This window comes from Sitophilus oryzae, unplaced genomic scaffold, assembly GCF_002938485.1.
Source record: "Sitophilus oryzae breed Bouriz unplaced genomic scaffold, Soryzae_2.0 scaffold_1740_pilon_pilon, whole genome shotgun sequence".
NCBI lineage: Eukaryota > Metazoa > Arthropoda > Insecta > Coleoptera > Curculionidae > Sitophilus > Sitophilus oryzae.
Window position 1 is genome coordinate 296,491 of NW_022146436.1, and position 26,632 is coordinate 323,122.

Here is a 26,632-nt window from a genome sequence, read left to right on the forward strand (position 1 = left end):
TCGTTTCATTATAATTAACCGAGAGGCAAATGAGGTTGCGCCACCTGTACATTTTTGATCTTTCTAGTAGAACAGTACGTTTATCTTTGAGACTATCTAATACATTTAGACCAGCATTTTTAAAAAGAGGATTAAATTTATACTATCTTTTCACTTTGTAGTGACTAAATGCGTGGACCTTGATGACACTTGATACAAATCCCTATAATTTTTAAAGTATCTTTCTCCATTTGAATGAAATTTATTCTGTTATTATATTATGTAGTTTATATATCTTCTTAACAGTTTAAACTATTAATGAGTAAATAATGTCTATACCCCGTTGTGGCGGGTTCGAACTTCTCCAAAAGTCTTCTAGGTATTTTGCCACTTGCGCACTATAAGACAATCTACAAAATAAAATATATATTTTTGTATAACACCGCTGGTATTAATTCGACTGAGACCATATTGTCAGAGGTTTTAAAACTTTTACTAATAAACCATTGCCTGACGGACAAAAATGATTAAACGTTTCAGGAGGAAAAATCCCCTTGGTCATCGAAGGCATCAAAAACACAAAGTGCAACTTACAGTGCAAGGGGCAAAACACCCAGAAGGCCTTTTTGAAGATACTAATAAGTACTTTGTATAATACAAAGTTTAAAATAGCTATGGACAATTATTCACACACTGATAAAAATCATTAAGAATAGAATATCTATTTGTAGTAGTTATTTTAACGATGTATCCTAAAATTCCAAGTAATTACTCTATTTCTTTAAATCTGTACATCTAGCAATGAACATCTATCCCTCTAATTTTAATTTTAAATGTAACCTTTACAAAAGAAACTTACCCTAAAAACTTTACTGCCTTAATATTAATCTCTAAACTACAATACACGTTAAGTAAACTACAATAATGCTCTCGTACTGAAGCAATCAATAATAACTTTCCATTTACACAATAAATAATTGGTTAGCCTGTCAATAATGCGCATGTAATTCCGTTAAGTTCAAAAAACATTAATAAGTTAGAGTTACCTTGAACTAGGGTCCATCTTGTTTGGTGGAGTGGAATGATTTAATTTTGAAAAATGTTTTCTACTGTTTAAATGTGTATTGTTGAGATTCCAAGCCAATTATTATATTAAATAATAACTGTATTTCAAAAGTGGTACAAGGTTAGTTTTAAATTATTATATTTGATTTTAAAATGCATGTTGTTATATGCTCTCTCATAACTACCAGTTGATTGTGTGTCAGATGCTGTAAGTGCTCGCTGTAAAGAGCATGGCATTACAAGAAGAATATTTTCTCTAAAAATTTATTTAAATTTGAATTATTTTTAAGATTTTTATTTACAAAATATTTTCTTTTCGTTTTTTTGAGGAAATACTTATTTTGTCTAGCGAAAAATATTTTATCTTACCTATTACCTATTTTCAAATATTATTTTAAAATTAATTTAATTTGAATCCCAGAATTAAAATTTAAAAGTTTAATTAACATTAAGTAAATTTAAGAAAAAAATAAAGCCATTGAAAATTCACGCTATACACATGTATTTTTTAAACGGTAATAAATGTAATAAACTAGTTAAAGCCTAGCGCATCCGCCACGACATCGACATCAGGAAAAAATACTGTTTATTTTTTGTTTAATTAAATGAAAAACAAAAATCCGGCGACAACAGGTTTTAGAAGAGCCAATTAGGTATCTTTTAGTAAAAAAGCTACTTTCTAGAGCAAGTCGTTACTTTAGTAGAGACAACACAGATAAACATTAGCATTTATATAAATATGTATATATATATATATATATATATATAGATATGTCATGTTTCATAACTAACAATTATATGGTTTACCGTTTCTTGTTAAATTACTATATATGTATGTGTGTAACCTACGATCAGTAAACATAGGAAAATAATTAAATAAAATGTTTTATTTTATGTTGTATTATTATACCAAATTGGCACCTCTCATACGACGCAGGGGTTCTAAGGAAAACGACAGTTTGTGTTGAAATAAAATTTTGTACGCATATGTAAGTTAATTTAGAGCATTTTTTCCTCAAAAACTTTAAATCAAAAGTTGTTTTTCTTGTAATGAAACTCTCTATACAGTATGTCCCTGGATTGTCTTTACAGAAGGAAGAACTTTTTATTATTGATATTTTTGAGAGAAAATGCATTTTTATAAAAAATTAGCTTCTTCTAAAATGGTAAATCCAGTTTATACTTCATTCCATATTGTTTTCGAAAAAACTAAGAAAAACATGAAAATATGGTTGAATTTTTCTAAAAAGTCCTAAAATGAAAACGCGTTTCTATGGTATGCTCTTCATTTTTATTCCTTGATGGTGTATTCAACGAGTTTTTAATTAGCGTAATATTTTGTTGTTTTAAAATTATAAAGGAGTACAAAATTTATTTAGTTCAATGCTACGGAAGGGGTGATGATAGTTATCGAAAAATATGATCGAAGAATATGATGATACTTGATATGATACTTTTAACAATAGCAAAATATGACGTTAATCAAATTAATAATAATCATCTATCAAAGAATGAAATCAATTGATGTTACCATAGAAATACTGATTTTAGGACTTAAACTTCATTCAGAACCTTGCAATTAATGGAATAAATTAATGGTTTCAATAATTAGGTAGAAGTTTGTTCCTTTAATTTCAATGTAAATTATTCAAAACGTCAAAATTAATTGGTAGATATTTTCAATTAGTAGGAAAAGTTATCAAACTTTTAACTTTTCCACTAATCTACTGATTATACTTCAAAATTTGCGGAGAAATTTCATTTTGGCTTTTGATTATCTTCCGTCAAGAGAAATTGTTGTTAGAAATCAAAAGTTGATTGTTTTACAAGCTAAATATTAGGATATATGGATATAATATATCCAAATAACAACAATATATCATGCGATATCATACAATATATCCATATATAGTTACACTGACTGACACTACACTGATACTTTCTCTATGGATACAACTGACTAACGCAAGCTGTTGCTAGGATATTCTATTAATTTTAATTGTGTTTTTTAGACACTGTGAATGATCGTATTAAAAAGTATAAAGTGTAATTAAAACAACTAATTTACTCTACTAATTGCGAAGTTTTGAATGAAGCTTTAGAAAAAGAATCAACCATATTTTCATGTTTTCTTAATTTTCTCTAAAACGGTATGCTAATCTGGAAAAGTATAAACAGGATTATCCATTTTAGAACAAGCAAAAATTTTTATGGAGAATACATTTTTCTCAAAATGTCAATAATAAAAAGGTTTTTCCTCGTGTAAAGACAATCCGGGGACATGATATTTGGATTCTGGGAGAAAAATAAAGATGAATTTTATAAGTGACTACAAGGTTTTTGGCATATTTAACATTTTCTTTAAATAAAGAACAAATTTTTAAATTTCAATAAAAGCTACGTAAATTAGAATTTACCCGGTATAGCCATAATCTAAGGTATAGCCTAATATGTAGTTAAACAACTATTGTACTTTAAAATTCAATTAAAACTTGGCACAAAAAGTTATACAGAGTGAGACAAAATTAATATTGAACGTTGGTCACTTTTAAAAGCAAGTTACTCTTTTGTTCTAAATGGAACACTCAATATATGATTCCGATATTCAATAGGAAACACATGTCTCTTCAAAATTTTCAAAAAAACTATTAAGATTGCCTACCCTTCAAACAAAGATTTTCCTAGATATTTTTATTTTTATGATTTACTGTCTCAGTCATGTAACTTCCTGTGATATGCCTTTTTATTTAAGTCATTTTTATTTACTAAGTAAAAAAAATGGCAAATAAAAAGTTAAAAAATATTTTAAATTTTATTTGCTATTAAAAAATTAGTTACCTGTTTATATGAGCGCCCTCTTGCAATCTCTTTCCTCTATTTTTCGTTTTATTTGCTCTCTCTGATCCTGCCAAATCAATCATGAAAAGTCGGCCTTGCTTTATTCGCATTCTTAAATGGTCTGTCTTGTTTAAAGGTACAGTATGTCTAAAACAATGATAAATTGCAACGTAACGACGCAGTTAATTAGCATCAATATATTATTGTGACGATAAACGCCAACTAGGATATGATGGTCTCTCATTAGTTATTATAAGCAAAACAAATACCGGGTGCGTCTCAAAAGTGGCTCACCCCTATAACTTTTTTATTTTTTCAGATAAAACAACGATATTTGGTACGTTAGTATATGACATAAACTGGGATTGATTGACGTATTCAATTGTTTTCGGTCACTTCCGGTTTCACCGGAAATAAATACAACTTTTGATTTTTAAATGGCACCCTCGGTATTTTTTTAATTTATTCGATAGAAAATGACACTCTGAATCGAATGACATATCATATGTCAACTTTTGACATTTTGGCATATGGTTTATTTGAAATTGTAACATGCGGTTCATAACAACAATTTGACTCAAAATACCAAGTGTGTAGTACCAAATTATTCGTAAAAAAATGTTTTTTTCAAATATGCTAATGAGCCAGCCTCGTTCCATTTGAAAAAATTGAGATATGATTAAAAATACGATTTGGGCATCTTTTAACCGGCCAGGACAAGCCACTAAAAACATTAGACGATCAAATCTATTTTTCGAAGGCTCCTTGATTAAAAACTAGTGTTTTTAACACAGCCATAGCACCCTAGATTGAAATTTAAAATAGAATTTGTTTTTGAGTGACAATGTCAAAAATTAACATATGATATGTCATTCGATTCAGAATGTCATTTTCTATCGAATAAAGTAAAAAATACCGAGGGGGCTATTTAAAAATCAAAAGTTGTATTCCCGGTGAAACCGGAAGTGACCGACAACAATTGAATACGTCAATCAATCCCAATTTATGTCATATACTAACATACCAAATCTCGTTATTTTATCTGAAAAAATAAAAAAGTTATAGGGGTAAGCTACTTTTTACCGGTATATAAATAACTAAAATATTATTTTATAAAATTTAGTTTTAAATTTAACCATTAATTGAAATATAAAACATAATTTAATAAAAAATTTAGGATAATTATAGCAAATATATTATTCAGTTGTCTCAATTACTAGGTATTAGTATAATCAAATTTTCATAGATCAATAAAATATTTACAAACTCAACAATGTATCTATTACTATGTATATTCAATTTATTCTTATAGTTTTTGACATATTTTTCTGTAAAAGATCGATATTCACACAATTACTAAATTATTTCTATTCATTCAATTACCTAAAGTTGGTTTATCTTATTTATACATTTTATAACAAAATGTTATTATTAAATTGTTAAAAAAAGTTGGGAAAAACAGTAGAATGTAGAATGTTTAGGAGGAGGGTTCATTCATCACAGCGACCTTGCAGATCTATTGTGTGTTCCTTTCTTGAGTTATAACGAGTTATAACTAATCATATAGTCTCAGGGCTTTAACAAAAGCCAGTATCTGAGACAGCTCCATAGAGTCCAGTTCTCCATCTTCAACATCAGCTGTGATGATTTACTTGGATTTACTTGAGGAGATGCGTCCAGCGGGTCCAGGTAGACGTGGCAGGAGCAAGAGGGTGACGTTTAGTGGGTAGTGTCCTCCAGACAGCTTAAGGAGAGATTGAGTCCCACACTCCGTACGCAAAGGTATTTTACACCTCCAAAAAAAAAAAAAAAACATCAGCTGTAACAAAGTTTATGACACGAACGTTTGTCGTCTCACCGCAGTCAGTGATAAGGTATTCTGGTGTTTCCCCATTTTCCTCACAAAATCTGCATTCTCCGTTGTTTCTCAATTTCAGTCTACTGAGGTGTTCGTTGAAGAGACAGTGTCCTGTTAGAAACCCCGTAACAATCCGAAGACTGTTTTTACTTAAATCTTTGATTTTTCTCGGTTGTAAGTTCTGAGGAACTTTTCCTTAGACCGTTGGAGGATTTACATTCCAGGTTACGAATGGAGTCTTCTAGGTTCCTCAGTTCCGCTTTCAGTTGATTTCCTCTTGGAAAGCAGAATGGTTCTGATCCAGTTAGTGGAGTATTCGCTTCTTTTCTAGCTAGATTGTTTGCTTTTTTAATACCTTTTCTCAGGCATTCTTTAACCAACTGCAACCAATTGATGGTTGCTGAGTTGATCGGTTTTAGTGCTGCTTGACTATCGGATAATATGGCGATTTCCTGTTTTCTATAGTTCCTATCTAAGATAAACTGTACGTATCTTTTGATAGCGTAGATTTCTGCCTGAAGTATGCTAGGGTAAGTGCCCGTTAGTTTGGAGTATTTAGTCTTCGACTCAAAAACTGCCATTCCTGTCCCTGTTTTTGTTTTGGAAGCATCGGTATTCCACATTGGGTATTTTATTTATATATTTTCTAACAAAATGTTAAATTCAAAGAAAAAATATCTTCAAATATAATTGAAGTAAGTAAAAGAAAACTAATTGTTAAACTTTGTAAAATTTTAATTCTGTTATTATATAATATTTATTATGCAGATTTATCAATATTTTAAGCACCATGACACACAACCTACCTACAACACAATATCCTATTGTAGTAAGCAAATCATATTTAACAACTGAAAATTATGCATAAATAATTATAATACATAAAAGTGGATATTCTTATTTATGATATTTCAAATAAAAAATAATATCTACTTAGTTTCTTTACCTCACTGTTACGCTAAGTAAAGCATGACTTCTTGAAGACGTTTGGTTTAGTGCTGTTGGTTCTACCGTTCTAGCTTTGTTCCCTTTTTGTAATAACTGCATAACCTATAAACAATATAAATGCTACATTATTGCGGTTTTATTTTATAATCAAAACTTGTTCTTATTAATGCCTAAAGTGGTTTATTGTTTTCGAGTCATGAAGAGATGTATTACTTTCATTAATTGTCAAATAATCATTATATTTATTTTCAGAGCTTTAACATTCTAGCGTAATAGGTTTTCTACCATTCATTAGTTTACAATATTGCATTTGAACAAAGGTTGTTATGACAAATTATAATGTTCCGTATCTAATATTATTCCTAAAAAAATATGCTTGATAAAATAAGAATTTAGATACTTTATTTGTAGGTATGTTTCCTCAAATTATGTAGTCATTGTAGTCACCAAATAAAATATAAAATAAAAATTCACATTAACCTCATTCACAAATAGCAAAACCAAAAAATTGCAAAAAACACCTACTTATTTTAAGAGATAAAAAATTTAAATAACAAATCTTAAATTTAGGGCACTTGATAAAATACCATAATTATTTTTTGATCTGTGTTTATTTTTTACAAAATGAATGAAAAATATAATAATTATCCTTTCATTTTTGCAATATTACTTTATGATTTATTTAACCTTTTAAGTGCATATACAAATTTACCATTTTTATTAATGTAATTTAATAACGATGAAATACATAATTAATTCGTATTTAATTAAATACAGCATATAATATTAAATAAATAAAATTAAATATGAAAGTTTCATAACTTGCAAGTATAGGATTTACGCTTTCTTGTTAAAAAAAGTTTTGTTAAAATTAACCTACGTTACGGTCAGAAAGAACAGATTTTAATATAAATATCCTACATCTGTATTATTTATAGCCCTGAAAATATTTTATGATTATAATTTTAAGTATTAATTTTGCATTTATATCAGGTAATCAATTATTAACGAAAAACACAACTTAAAATCAAGGGAAGTTGTCTTAACTGTTGCAAATATAAAAAAAGTTTAGTATACAATATTATAGATTTGTATACTTAGATTTTATTTTTAAATTTAAATTTCGCATATTGGTACCGGGTGTTTTTCAAAAGTGGTCCCTCTAACTTACTTATTTCTTTAGATAAATAAACGAGATTTTTGGTTTGAAAGTATAATATATCAGGAAAAATTAACGTATTCAGTTAGTTTCAGTCACTTCCTGTTTTAAAGGAAACAACAACACGCAACAACTTTTGATTTTTGAATGGTACCCTCGGTATAGTTTTACTTTATTTGATAGACAATTATATTCTGAATAGAATGTCATTATATGCCAACTTTTGACATCTGCGCTTAAAAATAGTAAACTGCTCAAAACAATTATCGCATATTTTCTAAAAAAAATATATATTAATTTGAAAAACAAGACACTGAATTCCCTGATTTACAATCATATTATTATGGATATTGTGAAGGGAAATCTGATACAATAAGTCTACGCGCTAACCTGTAATTTTTAGTTGCAAAAGTGAAAAAAATACATACCTATGAAGTCGATCGGCCGACTATTTGATTGAATGTGAGCGCGGCTCCATAAGGATATATTGGTTACAAATATGCAACTAAATAGTCGGCCGATTAAAAATTGCTTGTCAGAGCATAGCCTAAAGCTACATAATGTAATTAAATATTGGGCCGATCGACTCCATAAGAATGTATTGTTTTCACTTTTGCAACTAAATAGTCGGCCGACTAAAAATTACATGTCAGTGCGTACCCTAATTATCCAAAAAAACTCACAAGAAAAAGGCAGAAAAATGCATGCTTCATTTAGAAATATGTAATAATTACTTTTATTCAAATATGCGATAATTCTTTTGAGTAGTGTATTTTAAATTTCTATCTAGAGTGCCATGACAGTGATAAAACCACTAATATTTAATCAAGGAGCCTTGGAAAAATAGATGCCCAAGTAGCATCTATTTGACTTCGAACTAAATCTGACTTGGAGCGATGTCAGACTTTGTGCAAATTTAGGTCGGGTGCTGGTGATACGACCGGTGACGTCGCTTTCCTATTAAAAGCGACGTCGTTGGATCCGAGTCGGTAAATCCAACGATCTGTCGACGTACAAAATAACAACGTACCATTTTTATTAATTTTCCAACGTCGCCGTCGTTCCCACGTTGGCTAGTTCAAGTATATACTTGAACTAGCCCGACGTCTACGCGTTGTCCGAATAGGATACGTCTCACTGATAATCCCTAAAGTAACGTCCAATTATATTTTGTTGTATTTTATGTTCATATTTATAACCTAATTTACGTATCTCTATTTACGTCCGTAAATACAACCCATTAAGTAGCATTTGCGGCTTAATGAACATCATGAACATAACCTAATAAAAAGTTTTTGTAAACAAACTTAATTTTTTTATTATGCCTAAAAAAACACTAAAAAGGCATTTAGACATTCATCTACATTTTACAGAAAGAGGTCGAGGCTTTTGCTAAATAATAATAGTAGTAGTGATGTCTTGGCTCCACCCACGAATGCTTTTTATCCGGAAGAGATGCTGCATTACACTGGTGCATCTTAATTTCTTTTTCCAGCTTAGGAAACCAGCAGACCCCATCCTCCTCCCACATGTGAGGTACAGGTTATAATTCTGTTAAATTTTGTATATATACTATCTTAAAAAAGTGGTTGCCCATTTTTTTAAAGAGAAACAAAAACTAAAATATAATTGCACAAATCCACAAATCACTGATACGCAAAGTGAGGTTACGCCTACGAAACCGTTGAACCGTCAGCCGTCAAACATTTTTTGACAACAAACAATTGACCTCTCATAGACCAATAACAGACAACGTCGGGAATCGTTTACCAGGAATACGAAAAATTATATGCTCTGTGGCCGACGACGGATGCTCCTACGTATGCCGGCCGATCGCAAATTTTACGTGGCGTACGTTGGAATTATATACGTCATAATACGATTGCCGGTCGTCCGGTTTAATGACTTCGGCCGTGTGAGACGACTCGTGTTGGAGACCCGGTTGGAATTGGTGTATTGGTAGTTCATATTAAGTCGGACACAGAAATCCGACATTCTTAACAAGTATCCGATTGTCAGCCATTTTAAAATCGTTTATTGTTTTTAAAATTTATATTCACATTCCGATTTCTAGTAGAATAATATTGATAAGGTTGAGTTTGGGGGGAACCACAGTACAGTTTTATGATTAAACCAGCTAGAAAATAAAAAAAAATATTTTGCGAGTTACTTTTTTATAGATATCTTTATTTCATAAATCTACCTAATTTTGAAGGCACTCGTTGTTTTCTGGAGTATTTTAATCAGATATATAAAAAAAGTGACTTCCGTTGACAAAACTGATGTATGGATTAATGATTCAGAATTATTATAATATGAAATTAGGTAGGCACTTATAGTTATATTCGAGGAGTGATTATGAATCCATTTGTAATTAGCTAGTTTGGTTAGGTTTTTATGTATTCTTGGTAGCGAATTTGAAACCAAACGTAACGTAAGTGCTTAGCAACGAATTTTAAGTGACTGAACTCCAACGTAATATGACGTTGGTAATTGGTAGAATTACATTCCCTATTAGGTCAGATACCGACGTCGAGGCGACCCGAATGTGTATTCGCCATTTAGGTGCAAATAAGGATCGTCAGGCGGTCGAACCGACGGCGACGTTGGTACCCGACGTCGCCGTCGGGTTTATTGAACGCGACGTATACCCAACGTTAGATAACGTCCAAATGCTACTTGGGTGCGATCGTCTAATGTTTTTCGTGATATTTAATTGTCGGTTAAAAGATGCCCAAATGGTATGTTTAAACATAACTCAAATTTTTTAAATGCAACGAGGGTGGCTCATTAACATATTTGAAAAAATATTTTTTTTACAAAAAGTGTGGTACCCCATACTTGCTCTTTTGGGTCAAATTTTCGTTATGAACACAGCCATGAATACTCTAGATTGAAATTTAAAATATTTTTTTAAGTGGAAATGTCAAAATTTCTCATAGTATATGATTATGTTATATACTTACAAATATAGTTTTTTTTTGTTAGAAAAAATAGAAAAGTTATAGGAACACTTATGAAAAAAACATCCGGTATAATATTAATAATTGCATATTAAAATAAAATATAAATTATAACTTCAAATATTTTTTGCTTAGTAATAATATGAAAAATTTCCTTTAACTAACAGTTCGATAAAATATAAATGGATTATAAATCTATTTGAACAGGTCCTCGTATAAATAACACGCACGGCCAAAAGTTCAATTATTTATTTGACCTTGCAAGGTTAAGGAAATTGACACGCGTTAATTATTAGTGAAAGCGTCAAGGCTAATTATCGGGAAAACCGTCGAAGCGAAGCATTCTTAAATTATTTAGGAAGGTACGTGCATGTCGATTCGTATGTAATTTCCATTAACGCCCAACATGGAAACCGAATTGAAAAATAACCATTAAGATTCTATTTTATTTCGGAAAATGTCTATTGTATTATTATAGTCTTTCGTATACTTTAGTTTCTTTAATGTGAGTTGTTTTACATACCGTAAAGAGAAATTAATATGCTGATGATAATTAAAATTATTGCATGTAAAAATTCCTACGTTTTATACTGTGTGACATATAAATTGCAATTATTAATATGTTGAGAAGTATTTGGGATAAAGACGATCATTGGCGCAACTAGAGGGGGTGACGATCCCACCCCAAATACTGCTGGGCATACCCTAGAGAAATCTTGAATTTTTACTGAATTATCACTCTTGGCTAAATATTAATTTTTATCTGCTTTTAATATAGTAAAAATGACCTTTTCTAGTTTTGTTTAAGTTGATGATATTTTGTTTAATTCAAAACATGTGTATTAGTTTTTATTTTTTAACAAAATTTGTAGGTATTTAAGTAATCCACGTGAACACGAGTTGATAACCAAGTCTATCTAATATACAGGTTGAGTCTTAAATAGGTGCAAATATTTTCAGGGCTGGTAGATCTGGCTAAAAGAAACATAATTTCTCTTTGCCGTTTTTCAAATAAGTCCAAAATAACCGAGATATTTAAGTTTGAAAATTAAAAAAATTTTTTTTATTAATTTATTTTTTGAAAAAAATTTGAGAGCCACTGGATTTTTTCTGTAATTTGTTCTTATAATTTTAATCTACTATCGATGTTGTCACGTTTTTAAGATATATTTTTTAACTCAAAATTTAAAAATTTCACCTAAGTGTTATTTTTATTACCCACCGCCACCCAAAGGATATTGCAAAGGCGAGCTTCTTGGAAATAATGTTTTAAATGTAAATAGATAATGCTTACCTCTGATTTAAATAGGATATTATGCTTTTATCTTATTATTTATTATATTCTTAATAATTAATTAACGTGCAAGTCCTGCCTTATCTGTACACAACACCGATCATTGAAAATCAATATTTTCACATTTTCTTATGCAGTCCCGAAAGGTACGCATTTACTAACAAACTTTATCTTGGTAAAATCGCTTACTTTAAGATTATTGCACCTTTTTTATGTCAGTATATGATATGGCTAAAAGTTTTCTTTTTTTGGCTTATTGAGACTAGACTCTTGACTGATATATCTACTTGTAATCTTCTTTAAAGCAATTTTTTCTTTGAATTATAAATAAAAATGAATTGTATCAACTTAAAAACACTTTCAAACTAGTAAACATATTGTTGCGGACCCGGATGAACTTGGCCTAAGATGACCAACACGCCCGGCGCGCGGCGCCGTTCGAGAAACGAATAGAATGGCTGGTGAGACAAACAACGCGGCTAAGAAAATTTGAGTCAAATCTGGACTGTCTGTTTCTCTCATATATAAGCCGACGCCTACTTGAGGAGGATAGAAACAAATAGACGCGTACAGTTGCCGCGCTAAATGCAAAATAAATTCCTTCTAGATAAATACTTATAAATAGTTTGTAAATAGTTCTTTAAGTCTTTTATTGTTATTCTTTTGTTACTAAAACGTGTAAAATAAATTGTGTTTAAATAAATTAGATTTTCTATCCACACGGTACCGACGAAACGTAAGACGTAACAATATTATTATTTCAAACCTGTATTCCTTGGCCTGTGAATTCAGCTGTTGTCTGTGTTCATTTGATTGATTACAGATACATAGTATAAGATTTAGTTCTCGTTATTTCTAATTAAACTTAAAAATGGTTAAAACGGCATATTTTTATACTGAAATAGATAAATTAATGATAACGGCTAACTAGTATATCTGTACTTTACCATACAGGGTATTTTGTTCCCACCTTTTCTGAATTTTTCATCCTCTTTCAGCAATTTTTTACTCGTTAGTGGCATTTTCTCGTATGAATAATTAAAAATATAAGTCATGTAAGAAGTGGCAATATTGCATCCCTTTTAGTGCCATAACCATGGTAATATCACAGATTAAAAAATTATACCGTGAGAAAATTTGCCGTGAACAGGCAGTTCTAAAAAGTTTTCAAAAATATACAGAGAAATTTAAAAGAAAATGCACGATTTTCAACATCTTTTTTTGCGAAAAAACCCTCATAGACGTCTCCTGGGGTCGAAATATACCAGCCCTGAAAATATATGTGCACTTATTTAACACTCACCCTGTATATCTAATTTATTGATAGAGAAATTAATGTAAGGATTTTTCTTTATATTTTAAAAAACTAAAGCGCCACTGAGTTCAACCACACATTGAGGTGCTGTCTGCATAATTCTTATTTTCCAGTTAAAGAAAATTTCATGCTCAAAATGACGGTTTACTTATGGGTTCCTCGCTCTCTCCAGTGATAGCGAATATATACTAGTATATTAAATGGTTCGAGACCAATGCCATTAGTACTGCAGTCGTCAAACCCAAAATCTGACTTCAATATGTTGACGATGCTTTTATAATCTTGGATGGAACCGATAGAGAGTTGGATTCCTTTCTCAATCATCTTAATTCACGAAGTAGCTCATTCAGATTCACCACTGAGAAAGAGAAAAACGTATGTCTACCTTTCCTGGATGTCCTTGTCAGAGGCGGACTAAGCCTGTCGGGGGCCCGGGGCGGCGAAGCTAAATGTGGCCCCCGGTCTGTTTAAATAATGATATACTTCTAATGCACATTTTGTAAAAATTGAATGACGTATGTATAATGGTTGACAAAATTCAAGTATTTATACAGGGTGTCCCGGCTGAACCTGAGTTAGAAGTTTCTAAAGAACTACAATATCTAGATACGAGATTTTGTGCATATCATTGTTTCACAATGAGATCTATCGATTAAAACTATTTTCAATACGGCGACACTTTCGAAAGTACCGGAAGTCGACAGCAACTTTCTTATTTTAAATGGGTGACCCCATTTTTTATTACATAATTAAACTCTCTGTAAAATTTTATGAATTTTGATATTAAACACTATACCTAACATTAACCGATTTGGAGAAAAAAAATATTTATAATTGTTAGAGGAAAAAAAACTGTATATAGCCTAAACGTCAAATTTAGTGATTGCCACAGCTACTGTACCATAAAGAGAAGACATGTGGCTATCTATACCTTTTTTCGTTTTCCTGTTATTACCGATTCTGAACCGTCCTAAAACTCTGCAGCGCATGCGCAAATGAAATAATGTCTTCATATTTCCTTCTGCGCATACGCATCACAGTTCTAGGACGGTTCAGAATCGGTAATAACAGGAAAACGAAAAAAGGTTATGTCAAAAATTAAATTGTCCGAATGTCATATAATAATGGCCGCAGCTGTCATGGAATTGAGCGATTAAAAAATTATCATAAATCATTTTTTTTCAAATGGAAATCCACATTTTTTATTTCACTCGTGAAAAGGCTTTCGTTTCTTTCGTTTTTAAAATTTCTTACTTTTTGACTATACATGTTTCTGTACCTAAAATAAATCATTTCTAAGTTATTTAAGATTTAGCTTTAAAGCGTATATTTTTCTTGATTTTAACCAGTAGCCTATGACACTATATATTATCGTGTAGCCTATGACACAGTAGCCTATAGAGCCTATGACACTGTATATTATCGAGCATCATTTCCAAGCTAACTTTGCGCTATTCTTTTTTCGATCGTACGCTATATTATTAAAATGTCAACTCTTAGATATCACTAAAGAACGAAAATACTATAAATAATATATTTATATAAATACACTTTTTAAACTTTTAAGGCAGCAGATAGGAAATTCAAATAATTCATTTTCTGACAGATGGAAATAAATTGTCTAACTGTTTGACACTTAATGTCAAAGGAAGCTAGATAAAATCAAGAAAAATATACGTTTTCAAACTAAATCTTAAATAACTTAAAAACGATTTATTTTAGATATAGAAATGTGTCTAGTTGAAACGTAACGAATTGGAAAACATTTTCACTAGTGAAATAAAAAAAGTGGGTTTCCATTTGAAAAAAAAATATTTATAATAATTTTTTAATCGCTCAATCATGACAGCTACCGCCATTATTATATGACATTTCAACAATTTAATTTTTGAAACAGATAGCCACATGTCTTTTCTTTGTCACAGGGGCTGTGATAATCACTAAATTTGACTTTTAGGCTGTACAAATTTTTTTGACAAGTAGTTTTTTTCGTCCAAAAATGTTAAATATTTTTTTCTTAAAAATGCTTCCAGGGAAATACCGCGACAAAATATCGCGATTTTGTAAGTCCTCCAAGATCCGAAGATTCGCTGTCTCAGGCCCGTGGCCCCCGTTATACTAAAGACTTCACTGCTCATCATCAGTAATAAAGCTAGAATACAAGTTATGCTGTGCATTGGTTGTAATTTAAAATGTTTATTCAGTAAAAATTAATAATGAAACCATTGAAAAATAACTTAAAAGCTAAAATAAATAAATTCAGTCTAAAAATATAAAAAAAAATAATTATTATTCGATATTTTAAACAAAGAAAATTACCCCTTGATTTAATTTCTTAAATAGAAAATGCCATTGACAATTACTGGGACCTGATAATTGATAATTAAGTAAATATCTGCTTCCATTTATATTGTTTATAGTTGGCGTATACGTATGGTTTGCATACTCTACTATAAGAGGGGGCCCGGGGAGGACCGCCCCCCCACCCTTAGTCCGCCACTGGTCCTTGTCTGAAGAAACGATGGATCCATTAGCACTGTTGTTTTTAGAAAACCCACATACGGGACAATATTTAAATTCTCAGTCGAACAATTCTGAAGAAACAAAAAGAGGTATAGTTAAAACATTATGTCATAAAGCCACCACTATATGCAGTGACCAAGAACTCTGAATTCTGAACTAAGTAATATTAAAACTGATTTGTTTCAGAATGATTACTCTGCAAAATCCATAATTAATATTATATCCAATTGAAAGCCTGACTTATTGGTGCGTCAGCCTGAGGATGATGCTCTCTCTTGACGATTTCATATGTAAAAGGAACATCGGAGAAGATAAGGCAAATAACCAAGCAGTATAAAATTAAAACTGTTTTTCAGTCTGGGACTACTCTAAGAAGTGCACTAACAAAAACAAAATCGGAATTATCAGTGCAAGAATAAGAGTGCATCTACCAGGTATATTGGAAAGACAAAACGTCCTCTACATGTACGACTTGACGAACATAAAAAGCATATGCAAAAAAGTGAAACAATGAAGTCGAAAATCCGGGTTGTCCACAAAGAACCCCATTGGAAAAAGCGCAAATTTAAAGAGGCTGTATTTATTTCTAATAATAATACCGTGCTGGCAACTGTTACTTTTGGGTCGGCATTTACATGTGTGTGGAAGTAAATCGCATAGGAATCTTATTAAGTCGGAGTGAGAGAAATGCGACCGACAGACGCGACGCGCGACGCTGTGCTGTTGCGGCGTTGCCGATACGCCTTTCCCTATCAAGTAAAATCACGATCGCAAACCGCTTATTTTTAAAATACGTTTTTTTCAAGAGATAACTAGATAAAATCATTAGACATGTTTCTGAGCATCTGAAATGGAATTATAAGGATATCGTTAAGGTGTCATTTTTTTATAACGAGAAAACGTCAGTAATGGCGATAATTTAAAAACTCAACTTTTTAACACATAACAGGCCATAACTCAAGGACCACTTTAGATATTGAAACTTTTTTTATTTTCAAGATCGGATATTTTACAATATGTTTACATAAGAAAAATTCGATAAGGATGTTCTTTCCATTCAAAAATTGTAAACAATCCATCCATTTACTTTTAGAGCATAGCAATTTTCAGCAATCGTGTAATTTTTTAACACCCACTCAATTCCACTTATTTTTACCAAAAATGCAAGTGTTTCTAGCTTGCACTTAAAAAATTTCAAGCTATAGGGAAAATTACAACGACTTGTTAATAAATAAACCAATTAAGTATCACGAGACGTAATTAAATCATGAAGCTGAACGCATGACGTACAACTTTTCCTAGAACTTTAAGTACTGACTGATTGATTGGGTCGACCTGTCAACTGCGACAAATCTGCTATATCCCCTTCCACGTCTCTTAGCGCAGTTTCATACGTTTGGCAACGTGTTTACTGTCCTCTCTTTGTTCAAAACATTATAAACGCATTGTACTCTTCTTACATACCGAAATCTCGACCCAAGACTAACCTTTGCCAGCCCTTAGTATAATCTTTAGCAATCCAAGTATAAAAAGTTCAACACAATGGCGGCCACTCATAATACTACGCTTCAATTCAGGTATTCTTAGTGGATAACTTCACGCTTGACTGCACCGAACTGATTCATGGGTGAATGCTCGTCTCTAGTATATAAGCTCAGTAGTTTTAGAATTTAGATTATTTAATAATGGTCAGGGATACTTCTGACCGAAACGTTGTGTAAACAAAATAAATAAAGACAATGGAAATTCGAAATTCTTTTAGTTTTAATATAAAAATATTTTAGATCGGAAGACCTTCAGGAACATTCTCAAGTTTGTATTTTATGTTATTAAAAATTTAAATTAATAAATAACGCCTATCTTAATTAATATCATAGATCCATTACGATTACGATATTTAATTAAGGTTTTTGTATTTATTTGATTATTTTATATTGATACTAAATATAAACGTTTATAAGCTGTATTGTTAAAAAAGCATTAAAGAGATTAGTGAAATGTCATTTTAATTAGAATTTTGGTAACAATAAATTTTTTATGTAAATCCGCAAAATTCTGTTAATGAAATTATTTTTTGTTAAAAATAATTTAGCTTTGTTTATTTGATATAATGGCTACTTTCTTATATTTTTTATTAATGAATTAGCAAGCAATATAATCAGGTAATAATGGGCTTCCTTCTAAGAAGGAAAATAATTCTAAAAATTATTAATAAGTTCTAATAAAAGAAATTAGGATGTCAGTCTTTAATACATGATACGGTTAATTAGCAAATATTAGACTTAAGTAAGTTGCTAATACATAAATAATACTACTATTTATTTTAAGATTTAAAAACCAAAACAGATTATAACAAGTAAATTAATTTCTAAATGTACTTTCAATAAATAAACAAAATATTTTAAAACTCTAAGATTATTTTGAGTCAGTTAATGTTGTCTATGTGAAAATTTATAAACAAATATACAGTTCATACCAAATAAACTTTTAGTCACGTGATTAAGCTTCACCGGCACAGCGTTAATTTAATATTGATGACAGCTGATAATTCTAATATCAATAATATGCCACAGAAATTGTGATGAATTAAACAGTAATATCGTGGTAAGATCATTTAATTCTATGTGTAAAATATTTTTAATTTAATGTGTAATATATTAATTCACATGTAAAATTGCGCAGTTTATAGTTTTACCACAAAAAATAGTTTTATTTATATAACAAATCAAGTTAAAAAACAAAGACTTAACTGGCGCAGTCTGTAGGATTCGAACAGATGATTAGTACTATACAAAGGTTGGGCAATGGTGATCAATAGAAATGAAAAATTGATAGAACAGATTTGATCCAACAGCAGTTGAAGCAAAGTAATCATCTAATTAAAACAACTCGGGCTTTCCATGCCGGTACTAACTAAATGTGGGCCCATAAGGGCATCTGTGTACTTACTTCATCTGTTGATGTTGTAGATATTTCACTTAATCCAGCAACTTGAATGTTTCTTCCCCGGGAATCTTCTCGTAATTCCAAATAACCCAACGATGGGTTTAATAAATCCCTAATGTTTTCGTTGTATAATTCCAAGTATGACATTGTTACCTGAAGAATAGAAAAAATATATATAAACTATTTATATTTCTAAAATAATAAGTTTAAGTTAATTTAGTACATTAATTTAATAAAAAGTCTAAAATACATATATTTTCTTGTCTATTTATTAACTGAGATAATAATTAATTGATATTTTAATTACCATAAATATACGTATTATTTTACTAAAATATTGTTCTTACATATAAACTATACGATTTATTAACGTTACTTTTTAATTTAACCATGTTCATTGTTCATATTTTAATAATTCAATTCCGTTATTGTAATTTTCCAATTGGATATTTTTCTTTATGAACGAGTATAATAATGTTGTCAATAGCATTATTGTACTAAATTTAATGATATGATATTAAGAAAAAAATTGATTAATAGAATAATAGTATATGATTAAGGTATTCCTGACAGATTCATTTTAATATGTATAGAAAGTAATATTAAAATTAGTAGAAATTTTACACATTTTGTTAGATTCTAAAACAAATACTATGTAAGTATATTTTATTTATAATTTTGTTTTAATATGTAATTAGTAGCTACATATTAAAATATCGTCTGCTTATATTTCATGAAACTAATGATATAACGAATTTATTCCAATCAATTAAAAAATATGTTCATAGAAATATGTAGATATTGACTTCGTAAAAATACTTTGTAATAGTTTCGTCTCTCTCAATTTATTAATTTTAGAAATTGATTTAACATAAATGTTAAAAATGGTGGTACCGAGTAACATTGTACATAACATAACTAAATAATTTTTTATATTTTTAATTGTTTGTTTTGGTAGCAAAATATTCAGATGTTTTCAAAAAATAATAAATATTTTTCGTGTAATAAACAAAGAAACGTGCATCATAAATTTGTATGTTATGAAAAATTATGAATAATATATTGATTGCTTAATTGGAATCGGTGCCGGTGGTGTGGTTTTTGGTTGGTCATAGCATGTATTTGCGGCCGCAGAATGGGCTGTACAAGAGAATCACTATTAAAAAACAACATGTATAATCGGGGACGGGAGATGTGTACGGATATCAGATCCTTAGAGACACAACTAGAGCCACTATAGGTCGAACGGACTTAGACTATAACCCAAAAGGTACAATAAGATCAAGAGGGCGACTTAATATAAAATAATTCTTCAGGACTTTAAAAGCACTCACGAGCAAAATAGTCAATCAAATAGCGCAACAAAGAAACAAATAACCAAAATGGTAGAAAAGCTGAATAATGACGATTGATCATAATGCTTTGATATTAGAACCCAACTCTAAAGAATGTATACATATATACTGCCATTACTCGCTGACAAGTATTCGAGTTCACACACAACAGAAGATGGTCACGCAAGGCGTTTCCTTTCCTGAGCTTTTCTGTGACTGAAAAGCCCGATACGTGATATTATCTGCCTACCGCACTCCGAGCATTCAAAAATCTCATTGCTTTGTTGCCTCTTTACTTTTTGGTTGTCGCTGTTAACTGAGTTTACAATTCTTCTCCATTGAGTGATCTTCTCTATCGTGAGCTGCTTCTTCCCACTCATTCTGCATGTCAATTCCCTTTAAGTTTTCGTGGAAAATGTCGTGGTACCTTTTCAGTCGTACACCCGGCCTCCTCTTACCGTCTACAAGCTCACCGTAAAGCAGAGATTTTGGTATGCGGTTTTCCTGCATTCTGGATACGTGACCAGGCCATCTTAAGTGGGATTTTGTAACCATGATTCGAATACTCTATTTCTAAAGAATGTAATCACTATTGCACGGAATGCAATTTGTACTTTTTGCATTTTATTGCATTTTTTGTTCGTTTTAGAAGAAATTGCATTTTTTGTCAATCAAGACAGCAGGTTTTGCATTTTTTCCCAAAAATTTTATTATAGGTAGGGCCATCGAGGTAAATGAAAACGATTTTTGCAAACTTTATTTTAAAATTATCTAGATAAGGTATAAAAGAAAATTATTTTTCCTATGGATGGCGGTTCTTTCTCAGCTTGGTATGTACAAATATGCATAAAAAAACATGACAATTTTTGCTGATGTAGAAATAAGGATTGTTTTAATGTGTTTCCATTTACCCCATGAATATGTTCATTTACCCATCACATTGATTAGGGTAAATAAAAACAACTTGGTTTTCGCTATGAATAGTAACTGAGGTGACCATGAGGTAAATGAATATTAATAAGCTCATGAATGGGGAACTTCGCTTTTTAGTAACTCAGATATTTTAATATTTCTGAAAGCAGTATTTTTTTATTGGTAAAATGCAAAAAATCGTGAGATCCTGCACACATATCGTGAGATCGAGAGATTTAGTATAAATTTGACACCCCTATACTGACTTGAGGTAAAAGGAAACATATTTTCCTTTACTCCGAACATGCGTTTCCATTTTACTCAACGCGGTGTATGCACGAAGTAAATGAAAACAAGTCTGAGTTATCATCCAATCAATATTATCAACTTAGCCTGAAAATCAAAGTGTCAACAGATCCTTTGGTTACCATAATTCAACTTAAGATTGACATCATCAAAATATTTTCTAATGGAAAAAACAATCTTTGTTTAAAAATAATCTGTAAACCTAACTTCTGACAAGTAGTTTCCGGTTAGTATTAACGCAGAAGTGTTTACAAAAAAAAATATTTTATTTTGTAGATTTTCTTGCGGTGGCGAAATAGCCATATAGGATTTTTTTGAGAGAATCTTTGTTTGATGTAAAACCTCTGACGAGGGGTAGGGAACTCAAGAAACTTACAATCTTTTAGGATGTTTATTTCAAAATTTAATTTGATTTAAAATTGAGGCGACATGTTTCGGGATTTATTTAATTCCCATCTTTCTGAATCCCGAAACATGTCGCCCCAATTTTACAGAAAATTAAATTTTGAAATAAACATCCTAAAAGATTGTGAGTTTCTTGAGTCCCCTACCCCTCGTCAGAGGTTTTACATTGATATGTACTCACATTGGGTTGGTAATGCAGATAAATAATTGTAGTTGCATGCTAGATAAATTTGATTGTAGTAAATAATTTAAATCAACCTACATTCGCTTTAACCATTCACCGCTATGACACAACATATGACACAATATAAATTTTAGCAACAGGGTTTCCAATGCTACCACCAGACCATATACAATTTAAAAGCGTGATATTTGAATAGATAATTTGAGGTGTTTTTATTTACCCCTAGTTTCCCTTTACCTCGATTGACACTAGGTATTAATTGGTACAGTTTCTTTACGTATTGGTAAATAATCTGTTATAACTGGGCTCTGAAAAAACCCAGAATGATTGAAATTGTCATAATTTGTGAAATAAATAATAAAGCCTGACTGTCTGATGACAGCTAAACTGACAAAAGACAAAGTCCTTCTAGAAAACTTTAAACACACTTAGTAATTAATTGTTTTCATAATTACTGTAAGACATGATTTATTTTAATATACTGTTTGCATAGGTTTGTTAATCACATTACTTAAATATTTTTAATCAATTATGTATAATCTTATAAAATAAATGAAAAAAATTGTATTTTCTAAAAACTTTTTATTGTTTTATTCTTGTCAAATTAACTTAATTTTTATAAAAATTCCTATGTAAAAAACGTAAAAATTAGAAAAACACAATAATATCCAAAATAATAGACGACTAATTACATATTTTTTGACAAATTTTGATGCATTTAAGTGGGCATATTATTGTCTCTTCATTTGATATTTATCTTTGCCATAGTACTTACATATTAAAACATTCACACAGAAGAACAAAATTAATTACACTTGCTCACTTTACATACACGTCGTGTTATATTAAGAATGGTTTTTAACTGGAAATAATTCAACAAGCAAACAACGCAGAAGGTAACCTTTTTAGTTCCGCAGCGAAAATAACTGGGTGGTATAAAGAATTCATTTATTTCTTTCCTTTGTTATCTGGAACGGACCTAGTAGCCCATTAAAATACTACTGCCCAAGTTCATTTGTTCTTTGAACATGCCACGATTATAAATTAGGCGCCATTTACATAAAATCACATATTCAAGCGCATTGTTTTGGTTTTCAGTCGCAAATGTTTAGCCGGATTTGTTTCGTGAACTTGAACTTTTTTTGTAGGCGCCTTTAGATTTCAATTCTAAATCGCCATAATAAATGTGAATGGAGACATTAAATGAAAGAGACACGTTAATAGAGCTTTTGTAGATTATCTGAAAATCATTATAGATAATCTACACAGAATGTTTAAAAATAAACAATTTAAAACATACAAAAGAACAACATCAAAAAAAGAACCCTGGTATTTAATAAAATATGTACTATATGGGAATACATTTTCATAAATAATAAATTACGCTAAAAAAACGTCTCTAAATTCTTCTCAAACAATATTGCTACCAGTATAACTAGATCATGTTTCTATTTTTATACAGGGTGGTCCGAACTGTATTCCGGAATTTTCGGCAGCATATTCTGCAGATAAAAGTAAGTAAAAAAGTTCGTATAAATATATGTCCTCAAATGGTTAGTTTCGGAGATACAGGGTCTAGAAATTTAATTTTTATTTCGATTTTTTTTCAAATAATTTCTGAAGTAGCGTCATTATTGGGATGAAAATCGGTGTTTCGGAGTTTTTTGATATGAGAAATTTGATTTTAATGTCAATATGACTTCTATTTGTAGGGGGCGCTACCTACATGTGTTTTAACTGTTTTGAAGAGTAATAACTTTTTGTCCGTACTGGTATAAAACTACTGAGTGAAAAAATATCCATTTCCGTGATTTTTTACTTAAAAAAAGTATCTTGGTAAAAATCGTTAGGAGCAACCGTTCTCAAGATATTTAGAATGGAAAGTCAATACATGTCATTATTTAGAATAAATAAACATGTTGAGTAGATATGTAGTTATTTGACTAAAATGATAAATTTGGGAACTTTTAATTTTCCTAAATTAATCATAAATTTTTCCTCGAAAAATGATGATGAAACAGTTACTGTTGAACATTTGGCGCAAAAATATTTCAAATTTATGATTCCAGTCTAATAACTATTTAGGCTAAGAACATAAAGAGCATAGTGGCGCGACGAGGATAGCGGCGAAGAAGTCTCGGGGTGCTGAAATATAGTAAAGCGGCGAGGAATAGCGAGGTACTTGCAACTTTATTATTTTCATTTGCTTATTGATTATTTAAAATGTTAATAGTGGCTAAAATTCTGGACAGTAGTGTTGCAAACATTTGGTTTATTCGAAACCAACAAACCAAAAGGTGTAGTGTACATGAAATTTGTACACTACAACATGAAATTTTCAAAACCTGGAGAGAGTGTGGCAAGTTTCATAACCTTTACGTAAATTTGTTGCCACTTCATCTCATAACTTATCTAAAATGTACCGGTTATGGTGATTACTATATTTTGGTTCCATAAAGTCTCTGTTACAAACACTAAATATATTAATTTTTGGAAATCCATCGTTTTCTACAGCGCGACAGAGCGACGAAAACAAAATTATTTTCGAGTCTATCTCGCCGCTCGATCTAACCGCTCGAGCAGATCGCTTTACTATGTTCACACGTACTTGACTTAACAGGTTTGTTTTGAACGCGATGTCGGGCTGCTGGCTCGCCGCTATCCTCGTCGCTCCACTATATTCTTAGCCTTAGCAAATACTATGAAAAAGTCCTCGAGAAAATAAACAGAATGCTAGCCCTACGCGCAGTGTCGGCGTATCGTACAGTTTCCACAGAAGCTGTTCTCGCTCTAGCAAAAATCCCCCCAATTATCCTACAAATCGAGGAAAGAAATTTAATATACAGGCACGGCTCAGGGTATCGATCAGAGGCCAGAAAGATAATACTGGACAAATGGCAGAACAGATGGGAGGCATACCAGAGTCGTATTAAGATATTTATCCCGGACGTGAAGGTTTGGATAAACAACACGTGGACGAAAACGGTCTACTACATCACCCAGGCGATGACAGGGCACGGTGCTTTTGGAGAGTACCTGTTTAGAATAACTAAGGCGGAATCCACAAAATGCTGGTATTGTGAAGCATCAGACACGGCCAATTACACATTATTCGAGTGTAGTACGCATTTGGAGACTAGAGCATCGGCGGAACAAATATGCAAGGTTAAAATAACAAGGGAAAATGTCGGCGAGCTTATGATGGAAAATAGAGAGAACTGTGAAGCAATCACCAGGATGATGATAGCAATTATGCTTAAAAAACAGGAAGATGAAAAGATAAAAATTTGGCAGACACAGACATAAGTGGCGAAACAATCTCCAGTCTTGAAGTAATGCCGCAAGGCGGTTCCGAGATTGGAGAGGTAACTCTACACATGGGTTTTTAGTGGGTATAACTCGGGTGATAGGTGACCCCCACACTCTGGCTGTAAATGGCGTTTCCCATCTATAAAAAAAAAATGTTCTTAGCCTTAGAGTAAGTCAAGTACGTGTGAATATAGTAAAGCGATCTGCTCGAGCGGTTAGATCGATCGGCGAGATCGACTCGAAAATAATTTTGTTTTCGCTCTGTCGCGCTGTAGAAAACAATGGATTTCCAAAAAATAATAGATTTAGTGCTTGTAAGAGAGACTTTATGGAACCAAAAAATATAGTAATCACCATAACCGGTACATTTTAGATAAGTTATGAGACACATAACATATACTCATACTATGTTCTTAGCCTTAGGGTAAGAACATAGTGGAGCGACGAGGATAGCGGCGAGGAATAGCGAGATAGTTGTGCAAATTTATTATTTTCATTTGCTTATTGATAATTTAAAATGTTAACAGTGGCTAAAATTCTGGTTTGGAAACCAACAAATTAGAAGGTGTAGTAAACATGAAATTTTTAAAAACCGAAGTTTGTTGCAAAATTGTTGCCACTTCATCTCATAACTTATCTAAAATGTACCGGTTATGGTAATTACTAGAGAGCTCGATTCTGCTCGAGCAGATCGCTTTACTATGTTCGCACGTACCGTATGATCGAGAAAAATCGGCGTCAACGATGGCTATGAAATGAAGATCGCTGTCATTTTATATGTAAATTTATATGGGAAATGTCATTGATCGTCATTTCCGAGCCAACTGGACGCCATTTTTTTTCGATCATACGGTACTTGTCTTTACAGGTTTGTATTGGACGCGATGTCGCGCTGCTTGCTCTCCGCTATCCTCGTCGCTCCAATATTATTTCTAAACAGTTTCTTCATCGTTCTATTGAGTTAAAGAAATAAAATTTAGTAATGGTAATTCTACTAGACCTGTATATTAAGCTCGTAAACGAACGCAGTAAGTACCTCTCAATATCTTCAATTTTATTATACTATTTATTTAACAACATCATGGTATACCATATTGACCTAACCGAGAGACGTTTTGGCTTGGTAATAATATATCTAGGAGTGAATCTCTATGGCGAAAAAAATGCGTTATATTCCATGCTCTTACTTGTCCTTTTTTTATTCAGTATTTCTTGTTGTGCTGAGAGCATTGACGGTACTCTTCGCATACACGAAAATCAGCAACCAAAGCCAGAAATGCCAACCTGGCATATA

General features: G+C 31.2%; 1 protein-coding gene across 1 annotated transcript in view; it reads right to left on the reverse strand.

Annotated features, from left to right (window-relative positions):
* LOC115881809 (kinesin-like protein KIF19) overlaps positions 1–26,632 on the reverse strand; it is a 77,982-nt gene that overhangs the window by 12,734 nt on the left and 38,616 nt on the right. Inside the window, exons 4-6 of the mRNA XM_030899480.1 lie at positions 18,892–19,041; positions 6,687–6,790; positions 3,883–4,029 (exon numbers count right to left, since the gene is read on the reverse strand). Of these exons, the coding sequence (XP_030755340.1) occupies positions 3,883–4,029; positions 6,687–6,790; positions 18,892–19,041 (401 nt within the window). The remainder of the gene's footprint in view (positions 1–3,882; positions 4,030–6,686; positions 6,791–18,891; positions 19,042–26,632) is intronic.